The sequence below is a fragment of the Macaca nemestrina genome, chromosome 1 (genome assembly GCF_043159975.1).
Source record: "Macaca nemestrina isolate mMacNem1 chromosome 1, mMacNem.hap1, whole genome shotgun sequence".
NCBI lineage: Eukaryota > Metazoa > Chordata > Mammalia > Primates > Cercopithecidae > Macaca > Macaca nemestrina.
The window spans coordinates 221,744,974-221,757,484 of record NC_092125.1 but is presented as its reverse complement, the minus strand read 5'-3'; the positions used below and the strand labels follow the sequence as shown (position 1 = coordinate 221,757,484).

Genomic DNA, 12,511 nt, shown 5'->3' with positions numbered 1-12,511 from the left:
TTCTACAGACTATCACCCCTATTTAGTTATTTGCTATTTTTTTCTCCCCCGTTCAGATATTTGCCTGTGGTAATTTCTCAGATTCTCAAACATTTACATCTACTTTTGTGTTAGACTTTTGGCTGTAATACAGTAGACCACTAAGTCACTCCATAATCCCAGCTGCAGCTTCCAGAAACGCTTGAGCATCATGGATAAAGCTGTTGGGTTTCGGCAGTGACGGTTAATGACTGTTTTATTCGTACAGGAGGAGAGTAAACGATGGACCGTGCGACTGGATATTTCTGCCCCTCAGGTGATATTTCCTGATGATTTCAAATTCAAGAATCCCGTGTTAGTTGTTGTGGATCTAGGAAGAATGCTTTTGACGAATACCCAAGGTATAGTGTGAGTGGGAAATAATGAAAGCCTATCTTGGTAGATCAATCTATCTATGATTATCTAAGTAAAGCTTAATAGAACATTTATATAACATTTGTAAACTTCCAAGTTCACGTGTAACTTTTAAAACAATGAAATAATGAAAACATATCTTGGTAGATGGACCTATCTATGATAATATAAGTAAAGCTTAATAAAACGTTTACATAAAATTTTAAGACCCGAGGGTTCACTTGTTACTTTTAAAATAATAGCTTTATTGAGGTATAATTCTAAGTTTTAAATGTATAGTTAGTTGTTTTTAGTATGTTGATAGAATTGTGCAATTCTTACTGCTATTTAATATTGGGAGGACTTTTGCATCTTTCCTGACTGAAACTCTTGTGTGTACCCATTAAACACCAGTTCGCCTTCCCACTCCCTGTCCCCTGGCAACCACGAATCTTTCTGTCTCTGGATTTGTTCTGAACATTTCATATGATGGAATAATGCCATGTGTGGCCTTTTATGTCTGGCTTTTTCATTTAGCATGACGTTTTCAAGGTTCTTCTGTGTTGTAATATATACCAATACTTCCTTCCTTCGTATGGCTGAATAATAGTCCATTGTGTGGCTGTTCCGCATTTTGTTTATCCTTCCATTTGTTCATGGCCATTTGAGTTGCTTCCACTCTTTTGCTCTTATGCATAGGGCTGCTGTGAGCATTCATGTATAAGTTTTTGTGTAAACGTATATTTTCTTTAAATTTTTTTTCTTTTTTAAACACCCCCATTTCTGCAATGTAGACATATATTTTTAATTCTCTATATACCTAGCAGTGGAGTTGCTGAGCCATGTGGTGACTCCATGTTTTAATATTTTGAGGAAGTACCAAATTGTTTTTGTTTGTTTGTTTTTTTGAGATGGAGTCTCACTCTGTCGCCCAGGCTGGAGCGCAGTGATGCCATCTCAGCTCACTGCAACCTCTGCCTCCCAGGTTCAAGCAATTCTCCTGTTTCAGCCTCCTGAGTAGCTGGAATTGCAGGCACCCACCACTATGCCCTGCTAATTTTTGTATCTTTAGTAGGTATGGGGTTTCTCCATGTTGGCCAGTCTGGTCTTAACTCCTGACCTCAGGTGATCTGCCCACCTTGGCCTCCCAAACTGCTGAGATTGTAGGCGTGAGCCACTGCGCTCAGCCCAGATTGTTTTTCCAAAATGGCTGCACCAGCAGTGTCCAAGGGTTCCGTTTTCTCTACATCCTTGTCATCACTTGTTATTGTCTGCCTTTTTGATTATAGCCATGTTTGTGGGTGTGAGGTGGTATCTCATTGTAGTTTTTATTTGTATTTCTTCTGTAACACTGGGTGTATTTATTTATTTATTTATTTGTTTTTTGAGACAGAGTCTTGGCTCTGTTGCCCAGGCTGGAGTGCAGTGGCACAGTCGCAGCTCACTGCAACCTCTGTCTTCCGGGTTCAAACGATTCTCCCACATCAGCCTCCCTGGTAGCTGGAATTACGGGCACACACCACCACGCCCAGCTAATTTTTGTATTTTTAGTAGAGATGGGGTTTCACCGTGTTGGCTAGGCTGGTCTTGAACTCCCGACCTCAAGTGATCTACCCACCTTGGTGACCCAAAGTCCTGGGATTACAGGCGTGAGCCACCGCACCAACCAATTTTTGTATTTTTAGTAGAGATGGGGTTTTGCCATGTTGGCCAGGCAGGTCTCGAACTCCTGACCCTAAGCAATCTGCCTGTCTTGATCTCCCAAAGTGCTGGGATTGCAGGTGTGAGCCACCATGCTCAGCCCCAGTGGTGTATTTTTATAGTTGTTTTGGCACTGCTTAGCTGGAGACGGGCTGAATGTGGTCTCTGGGGCTACACAATTGCATACTGAGCAGTTACTGCTCATCAAGCACTACCTTGGCACTAGGAAGACTGTGTTGACCAAGAAAGATGAGACCTCTCTTCTCTTAGAACATTCCATTGGATGCTGGGCGCAGTGGCTCACTCCTGTAATTCCAGCACTTTGGGAGGCTGAGGCGGGTGGATTACACGAACTCAGGAGTTTGAGAGCAGCCTGGCCAACATGGTGAAACCCTGTCTCTACTAAAAATACAAAAAATTGGCCAGATGTGGTGACTCACGCCTGTAATCCCAGTACTTAGGGAAGATGAGGTGGGTGGATCACCTGAGGTCAGGAGTTTGAGACCAGTCTGGCCAACATGGTGAAACCCTGTGTCTACTAAAAGTACAAAAATTAGCCAGGCATGGCGGCGGGCACATGTAATCCTAGCTACTCGGGAGGCTGAGGCAGGAGAATCCCTTGAACCTGGGAGGCAGAGGTTGCAGTGAGCCAAGATCTTGCCACTACACTCCAGCCTGGGTAACAGAGTGAGACTCAATCTCAAAAATAAATAAATACATAAATAAAAATAAAAAAAATTAGCCGGGCATGGTGGTGCACACCTGTAATCCCAGCTCCTTGGGAGGCTGAGACAGTAGAATCGCTTAAACCTGGGAGGCAGAGGTTGCAGTGAGCTGAGATTGTGCCATTGCTCTCCAGCCTGGGCGACAGAGTGAGACTTCATCTGAAAAAAAAGAACATTCCAGTGGGGGAAACAAATGACCACACAGAAAAAGGAAAAGAAAGAAAAGACTCTGGAGAGTGACATAAGAAAGGGTTGGTGAAAGCAGCCCATGCCCATGGCAAGTCAGGTGAGAAGTGAGGAGGAAGCATTGGGCCAGCAGGCGGCGCTGATGTCAGGGGGCCTCCAGCTTTTCTAATGTCCATACTTTTTTATATTTGTGTTCTGATTTCCAAATTAAGAGGTAAGTTCACACTTAGAAAATGGTAAACACAGATATTATGCTTAGAGTTGTCCTCAGTTTTCTTAAACGGGTTGGTTGATTCTCTACCTTTCATAATTATTACATTAAGGGAAAGAGGAGGGAAATAGCAGACTTCTATTTGAATCTTCTCTTTTTTATCTGCAGATAACTCCAGGAGGAAAAGTAGGGATGGGTCTGCATCTGAAGAGACCCAGTTTAGTGATGATGAATATAAGACCCCCCTGGCCACACCTCCTAACACCCCACCTCCCGAGTCAAACAGCAGCAATGGAGAGAAAACGCCTCCCTTTTCTGGAGTGGAATTCAGTGAAGAACAGCTTCAAGCACATTTAATGAGCACAAAGATGTATGAGAGGTACTCGCTGTCATTTATGGACCTCCAGATCATGGTTGGACGAGTGAAAGACAATTGGAAGCATGTCCAGGATATTGATGTGGGACCAACCCATGTGGTAGAGAAGTTCGACGTCCACCTACAGTTAGAGCGTCGATTGATTTATACTTCAGATCCCAAATATCCAGGAGCCGTGCTGTCAGGCAACTTACCAGACTTAAAAATCCACATTAATGAAGATAAAATATCTGCCCTAAAGAATTGCTTTGCTCTCCTCACCACCCCAGAAATGAAAACTTCTGACACTCAGATTAAAGAGAAGATTTTTCCCCAGGAGGAGCAGCGGGGAAGTTTGCAAGACTCCGTAATGAATTTAACCCAGAGCATTGTGATGTTGGAGCAGCATACCCGCGAGGTGCTGGTGGAGTCGCAGCTCCTCCTGGCGGAATTTAAAGTGAACTGTATGCAGCTTGGTGTTGAGAGCAATGGCCGGTACATTTCTGTGCTCAAGGTGTTTGGTACCAATGCTCACTTTGTGAAGAGGCCTTATGATGCTGAAGTCTCCCTAACTGTTCATGGTTTGCTCCTGGTGGATACCATGCAGACATATGGTGCTGATTTTGACCTTTTGATGGCTTCCCATAAGAACTTGAGCTTTGATATTCCAACAGGAAGCCTTCGGGATAGCAGGGCCCAGTCTCCTGTCTCTGGACCGAATGCGGCCCACTTAACTGATGGAGCTACGCTGAACAACCGATCAGCTACTAGTGTTTCACTTGACAAAATTCTCACCAAAGAGCAAGAGTCCCTTATTAAGTTGGAATATCAGTTTGTGAGTTCAGAGTGCCCATCAATGAATTTAGACAGTACTCTTCAGGTGATTTCCCTACAGGTGAATAATTTAGATATTATCCTCAATCCAGAGACGATCGTGGAGCTAATCGGTTTTCTTCAAAAATCATTTCCCAAGGAAAAAGATGATTTAAGTCCTCAACCTTTAATGACTGATTTTGAAAGAAGCTTCAGAGAACAAGGAACTTACCAGTCTACATATGAACAAAACACGGAGGTTGCAGTGGAAATCCATAGGCTTAACTTACTGCTTCTTCGGACAGTGGGCATGGCAAATGGAGAGAAATATGGCAGAAAAATTGCAACTGCAAGTATAGGTGGCACCAAAGTTAATGTCTCAATGGGTAGCACGTTTGACATGAACGGTTCTCTCGGCTGTTTACAGCTTATGGATTTGACACAAGATAATGTCAAAAACCAGTATGTTGTCAGCATTGGGAATTCTGTAGGCTATGAAAATATCATCAGTGATATTGGCTACTTTGAATCTGTGTTTGTCAGAATGGAAGATGCAGCCCTCACTGAAGCTTTGAGTTTCACGTTTGTTGAGAAATCTAAACAGGAGTGTTTTCTCAACCTGAAGATGGCGTCTTTACATTATAACCACTCTGCTAAGTTTTTGAAGGAGTTGACGTTATCCATGGATGAACTGGAAGAAAATTTTCGAAGTATGCTGAAAAGTGCAGCCAGCAAAGTCACCACAGTACTAGCTACCAAGACTGCTGAGTATAGCGAGATGGTATCACTCTTTGAAACTCCAAGGAAGACTCGGGAACCCTTTATCTTAGAGGAAAATGAAATATATGGGTTTGACCTAGCTTCGTCTCCTTCGGACACTGTAAAGCTAATCTTGAACATAAACATTGAATCACCAGTTGTTTCTATCCCTCGGAAGCCAGGGAGTCCTGAGTTGTTGGTGGGACACTTGGGACAGATATTCATCCAGAATTTTGTGGCGGGAGATGATGAATCCAGAAGTGACCGTCTGCAGGTGGAAATCAAGGACATTAAACTGTATTCTTTGAATTGCACTCAGTTGGCAGGTAGAGAAGCTGTTGGGTCTGAAGGAAGCCGGACGTTTTGCCCACCTTTTGGGTCTGGCAGTGCCAACAGTCAGGAGGAAGCTCATTTCACACGACATGATTTCTTTGAATCTTTGCATAGAGGTCAAGGTGAGGAGCATGTCTTTTGTTCCATTTTGTTTGATGATTGAACAAATCATCAAACTCTCACGGAGTCCTTTGTTTAAAACAGCAACAACAAAATCCTTTTCTTTTAGAATAATCCTCAGTTAATGTTTTTTTTTTTTTTTTTTTTTTTTTGAGACGGAGTCTCGCTTTGTCGCCCAGGCTGGAGTGCAGTGGCCGGATCTCAGCTCACTGCAAGCTCCGCCTCCCGGGTTTACGCCATTCTCCTGCCTCAGCCTTCCGAGTAGCTGGGACTACAGGCGCCCACCACCTCGCCCGGCTAGTTTTTTGTATTTTTAGTAGAGACGGGGTTTCACCATATTAGCCAGGATGGACTCGATCTCCTGACCTCGTGATCCGCCCGTCTCGGCCTCCCAAAGTGCTGGGATTACAGGCTTGAGCCACCGCGCCCGGCCCAGTTAATGTTTAAGAAATCAAAAAGAGTTTTAATAGAATGCCTTGTAGTAAGTTGGCATGTTTTCACCCTTTTCCATTTAATATCATATTTGGCAAAACAGGAATTTACTTACTTTTATTTTTATTTTTTTTGGTTTTTTGAGACAGAGTTTTGCTCTCGTTGCCCAGGCTGGAGTGCAATGGTGCAGTCTCAGCTCACTGCAACCTCTATCTCCCAGGTTCAAGAGATTCTCTTGGCTCAGCCTCCCAAGTAGCTGGGATTATGCGTCCGCCGCCACACCTGGCTAATTTTTGTATTTTTAGTAGAGATAGGGTTTCACCATGTTGGCCAGGCTGGTCTCGAACTTGTGACCTCAGGTGATCTGCCTGCCTTGGCCTCCCAAAGTGTTGGGATTACAGGTGTGAGCCACCGTGCCTGGGCAGGAATTTATTTTTTTAAAGTGTTCCAGTTTGAAATTGGATGAGTACTCATTTACAGAGACACTTCAGTGGATGGATGTTTTTAAAGTATTGTTTAATTTGGTCAGATATGTCTGATATTCTGTTCCCAAGCCGTAGGTCCTTCCTAGTTAAATATTTTGGCCCAAGATACCTCAAGGGGTTGATGTAAATAGTTTGTGGATATTATCTTCTTTAATATTCTGTCATCTTGTTCTATAATGGGTTGGTCCAGGGTTCTAAGAATAAAAGCTTATGTTTGTATTCTGGGACTGATCAGATAAAACCAAACGGTCCAATCTGTTGGTTTTGGCACACAGAGATCAGGTAAGCCCTAGAGCATGGCTTTATTGTGACACAATTAATGCCTTTGAGAACGTAGCCTTCTGTGGTCATCACATGTTAATTCACTGATATGTTTTTATACTTGTCGAAAGATTGCTTTCTCTGCTTGGATAGAAGTTGTTTACTTAGAACTTTGTGTTGTCCTAGATGCTGATTTAGGCCTAATAAGAGGGATACATCTGTGTCTGAAAGGTAGGGAAGGATGAATAATTTGGTTTGGAAAATGCCAGCTTGGGTGACTCAAAGAAGCATAATGTAGACTCTGGACTGGATTAATGTTCACCATGTCGTGTTTTGAAGCTACCAAATGGAGCATATGATAAAAATATTGTTTCTTTTTTTGTGTAAATATATCTCGTACCTCGTCTTGCTATGAATTTTGGCCTCGGGATAGCTGTTAAGGTTTGCTCTCAGTCATAGACCCCAGGTGCCAGGCTAACCTGCCCTCCTGGTCTAAGAGTAACTCATGGGCTGTATTTTGTATACTCTATGTTTAATCAGCAGTAATGAAGTAAATGTTAAGGTTTACGGTCTATCATTTCGTCTCTTTTATGCCAGCTTTTCACATCCTGAACAACACCACCATTCAGTTTAAACTGGAGAAGATCCCTATAGAGAGAGAATCTGAATTGACTTTTTCTCTTAGCCCAGATGACCTGGGAACTTCTAGCATCATGAAGATTGAAGGAAAATTTGTCAATCCGGTTCAGGTAAATTCATGTCAGGGCAGTTGAAGTCATATGTTTATATTAACACTCTATAAATATGATATATATTTATGTACGTTACATGTTGGAAGGAAAATATATTTTCAAAGAGATATCACCCATGCACAATACCATTGTTGAAACCTTGTTCCGATAATCATGGAATCCTTTTGTTGTGGGGAATCCATCTTGTCAGCCTTTTTCATATGGAGGAAGGGTGGGTTATCTGGAGAAAGATGGCAGATTCTTAATTCTGTTGACATTCAGAAATGGGGAAATGATTGCTTACGCAGTCAGAGTCTCCTTTCCCAGGAGGATATCATTCTTGTCACACTTAGACATACTTAACCCAGCCTATGAAACATTGTGATCATCTGAGCTGTGGACAGATCCTTTCAACAAAGAATTAGTCCTGCCCTCTCTGAAATGAAATGGGCCAGGATAGGGATTTCTTTTTTTATGGGCATGCGTGTATGTATACACCTTTTCGTTTTTTTCCTTCAAAAGTGTCATTTTCGGCCGGGCGCGGTGGCTCAAGCCTGTAATCCCAGCACTTTGGGAGGCCGAGACGGGCGGATCACGAGGTCAGGAGATCGAGACCATCCTGGCTAACACAGTGAAACCCCGTCTCTATTAAAAAATACAAAAAACTAGCCGGGCGAGGTGGCGGGCGCCTGTAGTCCCAGCTACTCGGGAGGCCGAGGCAGGAGAATGGCGTGAACCCAGGAGGCGGAGCTTGCAGTGAGCTGAGATCTGGCCGCTGCACTCCAGCCTGGGCGACAGAGCGAGACTCCGCCTCAAAAAAAAACCAAAAAAAACAAAAAACAAAAGTGTCATTTTCCCTGATTTCACAGGGACTAGAGCAAAGAGGAGTACGTTATAAAACAGCAGTGACAGGCAGGCTCTTAGGACGGTCTGTGGTCTGTGTCTGGCACCACAGTAGTTGGTCTGTGTCTGGCAGCTGCTCTGGAGTAACCTGGGCGTGCTGTTTATGGAGTGGGCCTGCCTTTTGACATTAGTGGTTCCTCTCAGGGGTCTCTGGGACCCCTGAGAGAACTACCCCAGAGCTTTCCCTTCTCAGACTAAGCTTTTGCCCCATCAGTGGTAGCTATCAGGACAAAGTTTTCACCTTAAATCTAGCATGTGATGTAAATTCTATTGGATTATGTTGACTTACTCTTTTTTCTTTTTTGAGATGGAGTCTCGCTGTCACTCAGGCTGGAGTGCAGTGGCATGATCTTGGCTCACTGCAACCTCTCTGCCTCTCACATTCAAGCAATTCTCCTGCTTCAGCCTCCCGGATAGCTGTGATTACAGGCATTCGCCACCACACTGGCTAATTTTTGTATTTTTAGTAGAGACGGGGTTTCACCATGTTGGCCAGGCTGGTCTTGAACTCCTTGCCTCAAGTAATCCTCCTGCCTCGGCCCGGCAAAGTACTGGGATTACAGGTGTTAGCCACCATGCCTGGCCTATGTTGACTTATTCTTATGGTTACCATTGGCTTAACTGTTGTTTTGATGAAAATCTTAAAAACATTATTTTAGATAATTCTTTCTTTAAAAATAATTGTTTAAGATAATTATTTGATTTAATAATTGATTAGTATTAATTTAATAATTTAATTTTTTAAAAAGTTGGTTATGAAACAGTGTAAACCTATACAAAAGTCTAATGAGCCTTATGTGCCCATCACTCTGATTCCACTTATGAAGATTTTGCCACATTTGTTTTATCTGTTTTTTTTTTTTTTTTTTGGTGAAATAGTTTAAGGTAAATCCCAGATGTCATGCCATTATCACCCCTATGCATTTAGAATGTGTTTCCGAAAACTATGTGCTTCTTCTTACATAACCACAGTGGTATTTCATGCCTTACAAAATTAATGAGCATTTTTTGATATTATCTAAATTTTAACCGATTTTTAGAATTCGGAAATATTTTGGATCATCTCAAAAATGTCTTTGTTTTGGATTTGTTGGAATCAGGATGCAGACAACTGGAAACGTTGCATTTGGGTGATACATCGTGTAGGTCTCTGTTCATCTAGTTTCCCTCTCTTTGTTGTCCCCCCATGTCATATTTTGTTGTGGAACTAAGTCAGTTGTCCTGTAGAATGTCCCCGCTTTCTAAATTTGGCTGTTCATGTGCCACTTAACTTGTCCTCCCCCATATTTCCTGTAAAATCTATAGAACAAGTTTGGTTCTATGTGTTTGACTGGATTCAGGTTTCTTTTTTGGCAGGGGGGTTAGAGGGTACACTTCACGTAGGTGGTGCCATATACTTCGTATTACTTTATATCAGGAGGTACATAATTATGTCTTTTTTCTTTCTTATTGATATTAAAGTGGATAATTATTTTTAAGTGGCAAGAGCTTTGATTTTACCATTGCAAAATTCCCTGTCAGTCATTCACATAATATTTTATTCCACTAATGAACTTTGATGGCACACATTATTTAATTAGGGGTTACAAAATGGTCACTTTTTCTAATTCCGTCATTAGTTCTGTATCTATTGGTTAGAATTCCTCTGTTAAAAATTACCCTTCATTAAATAAAAATCTTGTCTGAAAAAAGTTTTTTTTTTTTTTTTTTTTGAGACAGGGTCTTGCTCTGTGGCCCAGGCTGGATTGCAGTGGCATGATCTCAGCTCACTGTGTCCTGCACCTCCTGGGCTCAAGTGATCCTCCCACCTCTGCCTCCCGAGTAGCTGGGACACTACAGGCCTGTGCCACCACACCCTGCTAATTTTGTATTTTTTTGTAGAGACAGAGTTTCACCATGTAGCCCAAGCTAGTCTTGAACTCCTGGGCTCACACAATCCGCCCGCCTCGGCCTCTCAAAGGCCTGGGATTACAGACGTGAGCCACTGTGCCTGGCTGAAAACATTTTAAATAAGAAATTGTAATTAAAAATGAAGCAAAAGAGAAAGGAAAGATAACTAATCATGGATCATCATGATTTTTTTCTAAAAAGTACTACCCTAAACAATGTCCTAAACATTGACTGTTAACTAACTAGAGATGATCAGCCAGTTTTAGAACCATGAACCTTGTTTCTCAATTCTTTAGTGTCTCCACACCAGACTTTTGTCAACGCTCTTCAGTTTCTGCATTCATTTTTGTGGGGTCAGAAAAAGTGACTTCGTTGATTCAGGCATAATCCACAGTACTTACTGAACTCTTATTATATGTAGATTATTGTGTAGGGTACTGAGGGAGGGTCTCGTGAATAGAAGTGGGGCAAAAAGAGCTGAGGACAGAAAAGAAAAGAGATAGTCTTTGCTATCAGCTAACTTACAGCCTCATGTAGGAATCATGTAGGAACTCATAAATAGCAACTGTAAACATTTATGGGCATTACATTTATGTGCATTTAATAATAGTAGTAGCGTAACTGAATTTTTCTCTTTTCAATACAGGTGGTGTTAGCCAAGCATGTATATGAGCAGGTTTTACAAACACTGGACAATCTCGTGTACAGTGAAGATCTGAATAAGTATCCAGCCAGTGCTACCTCTTCCCCTTGCCCTGATTCTCCTCTGCCTCCACTCAGTACCTGTGGAGAATCTTCTGTTGAAAGGAAGGAGAATGGATTGTTCAGCCACTCCAGCCTTTCTAACACCTCTCAGAAGTCATTGTCAGTGAAGGAAGTCAAATCCTTTACTCAGATTCAAGCTACCTTTTGTATATCGGAGCTTCAGGTTCAGCTAAGTGGAGATCTGACTTTGGGGGCCCAAGGTCTTGTGAGCTTAAAGTTTCAGGACTTTGAGGTGGAATTCAGTAAAGACCATCCCCAGACTTTATCTATTCAGATTGCCCTGCATTCTTTGCTGATGGAGGACTTACTGGAGAAAAATCCAGATTCTAAATATAAGAACCTGATGGTGTCTCGAGGAGCTCCTAAGCCATCTACTTTAGCACAAAAAGAATACCTTTCTCAGTCTTGCCCCTCAGTGTCCAACGTGGAATATCCCGATATGCCTCGGTCTCTCCCTTCCCACATGGAAGAAGCTCCTAATGTCTTCCAGTTGTATCAAAGACCCACCTCTGCATCCCGGAAAAAGCAAAAGGAAGTCCAAGACAAGGACTATCCCTTGACCCCACCTCCTTCTCCAACAGCGGATGAGCCCAAGATACTTGCCGGAAAGAGTAAATTTGATGATTCCTTAGTCCACATCAACATATTCTTGGTAGATAAGAAACATCCCGAATTCTCTTCCAGTTACAATCGAGTTAACCGGAGCATTGATGTTGATTTTAATTGCTTGGATGTGCTGATCACACTGCAAACCTGGGTGGTGATACTGGACTTTTTTGGAATCGGCTCCACTGCAGACAATCACGCCATGAGGCTGCCTCCTGAGGGCATTCTACACAACGTGAAGTCGGAGCCACATGCCTCCATGGAGTCTGGACTTCAGGATCCAGTGAACACCAAGCTGGATCTCAAGGTATCCTCAGTTCCCTTTGGCTGCCTTAAGCTCTAAAAATGGATTTGCGCTTGTTGATTTAAATGCAAGTATTTTACATTTACTTTGGAAAATAGCTCTTGTTGGCAGGGGAGCTATCTAGTCTTCTAGGTGTTTGTTACAAAAGGTAGACGTTAATATTTTGGGGAAGGTTTTACTGTAAATCCATCTGGAGGCAGGGAAAGTAAGTGATTTAAGAATCTTGTCTTTTCTTTGAGCTCTATAAATCAGAGGAGTTACTTTGCTTCTCTGAACCGTAGTTTCCTCATCTTCCATCGTCTAAGATGACTAAATGAGGTGATGTGTGGAAGACACCTAGCAAAGTGTGTAGTCTGTAATAGCAACTTTAAAGCGTGGCTTTTGTTACTGTCCCCTTTCTCTCAGAACATTATTTGCTTTCATTTGAGAGCAACAGCATAACTGTTAATAACGGTCTCGCCCGGGCACGGTGGCTCACGCCTGTAATCCCAGCACTTTGGGAGGCCGAGGCAGGCAGATCACAAGGTCTGGAGATCGAGACCATCCTGGCTAACACGGT

General features: G+C 42.5%; 1 protein-coding gene across 5 annotated transcripts in view; it reads left to right on the top strand.

Annotated features, from left to right (window-relative positions):
- The window catches only part of LOC105473242 (vacuolar protein sorting 13 homolog D), a 284,106-nt gene that overhangs the window by 43,304 nt on the left and 228,291 nt on the right, over positions 1-12,511 (top strand). For all 5 annotated transcript variants that reach the window (XM_071100479.1, XM_071100476.1, XM_071100469.1 and 2 more), the window contains 4 exons: positions 248-380; positions 3,364-5,577; positions 7,351-7,502; positions 10,924-11,955. In XM_071100479.1, the coding sequence (XP_070956580.1) occupies positions 248-380; positions 3,364-5,577; positions 7,351-7,502; positions 10,924-11,955 (3,531 nt within the window). The remainder of the gene's footprint in view (positions 1-247; positions 381-3,363; positions 5,578-7,350; positions 7,503-10,923; positions 11,956-12,511) is intronic.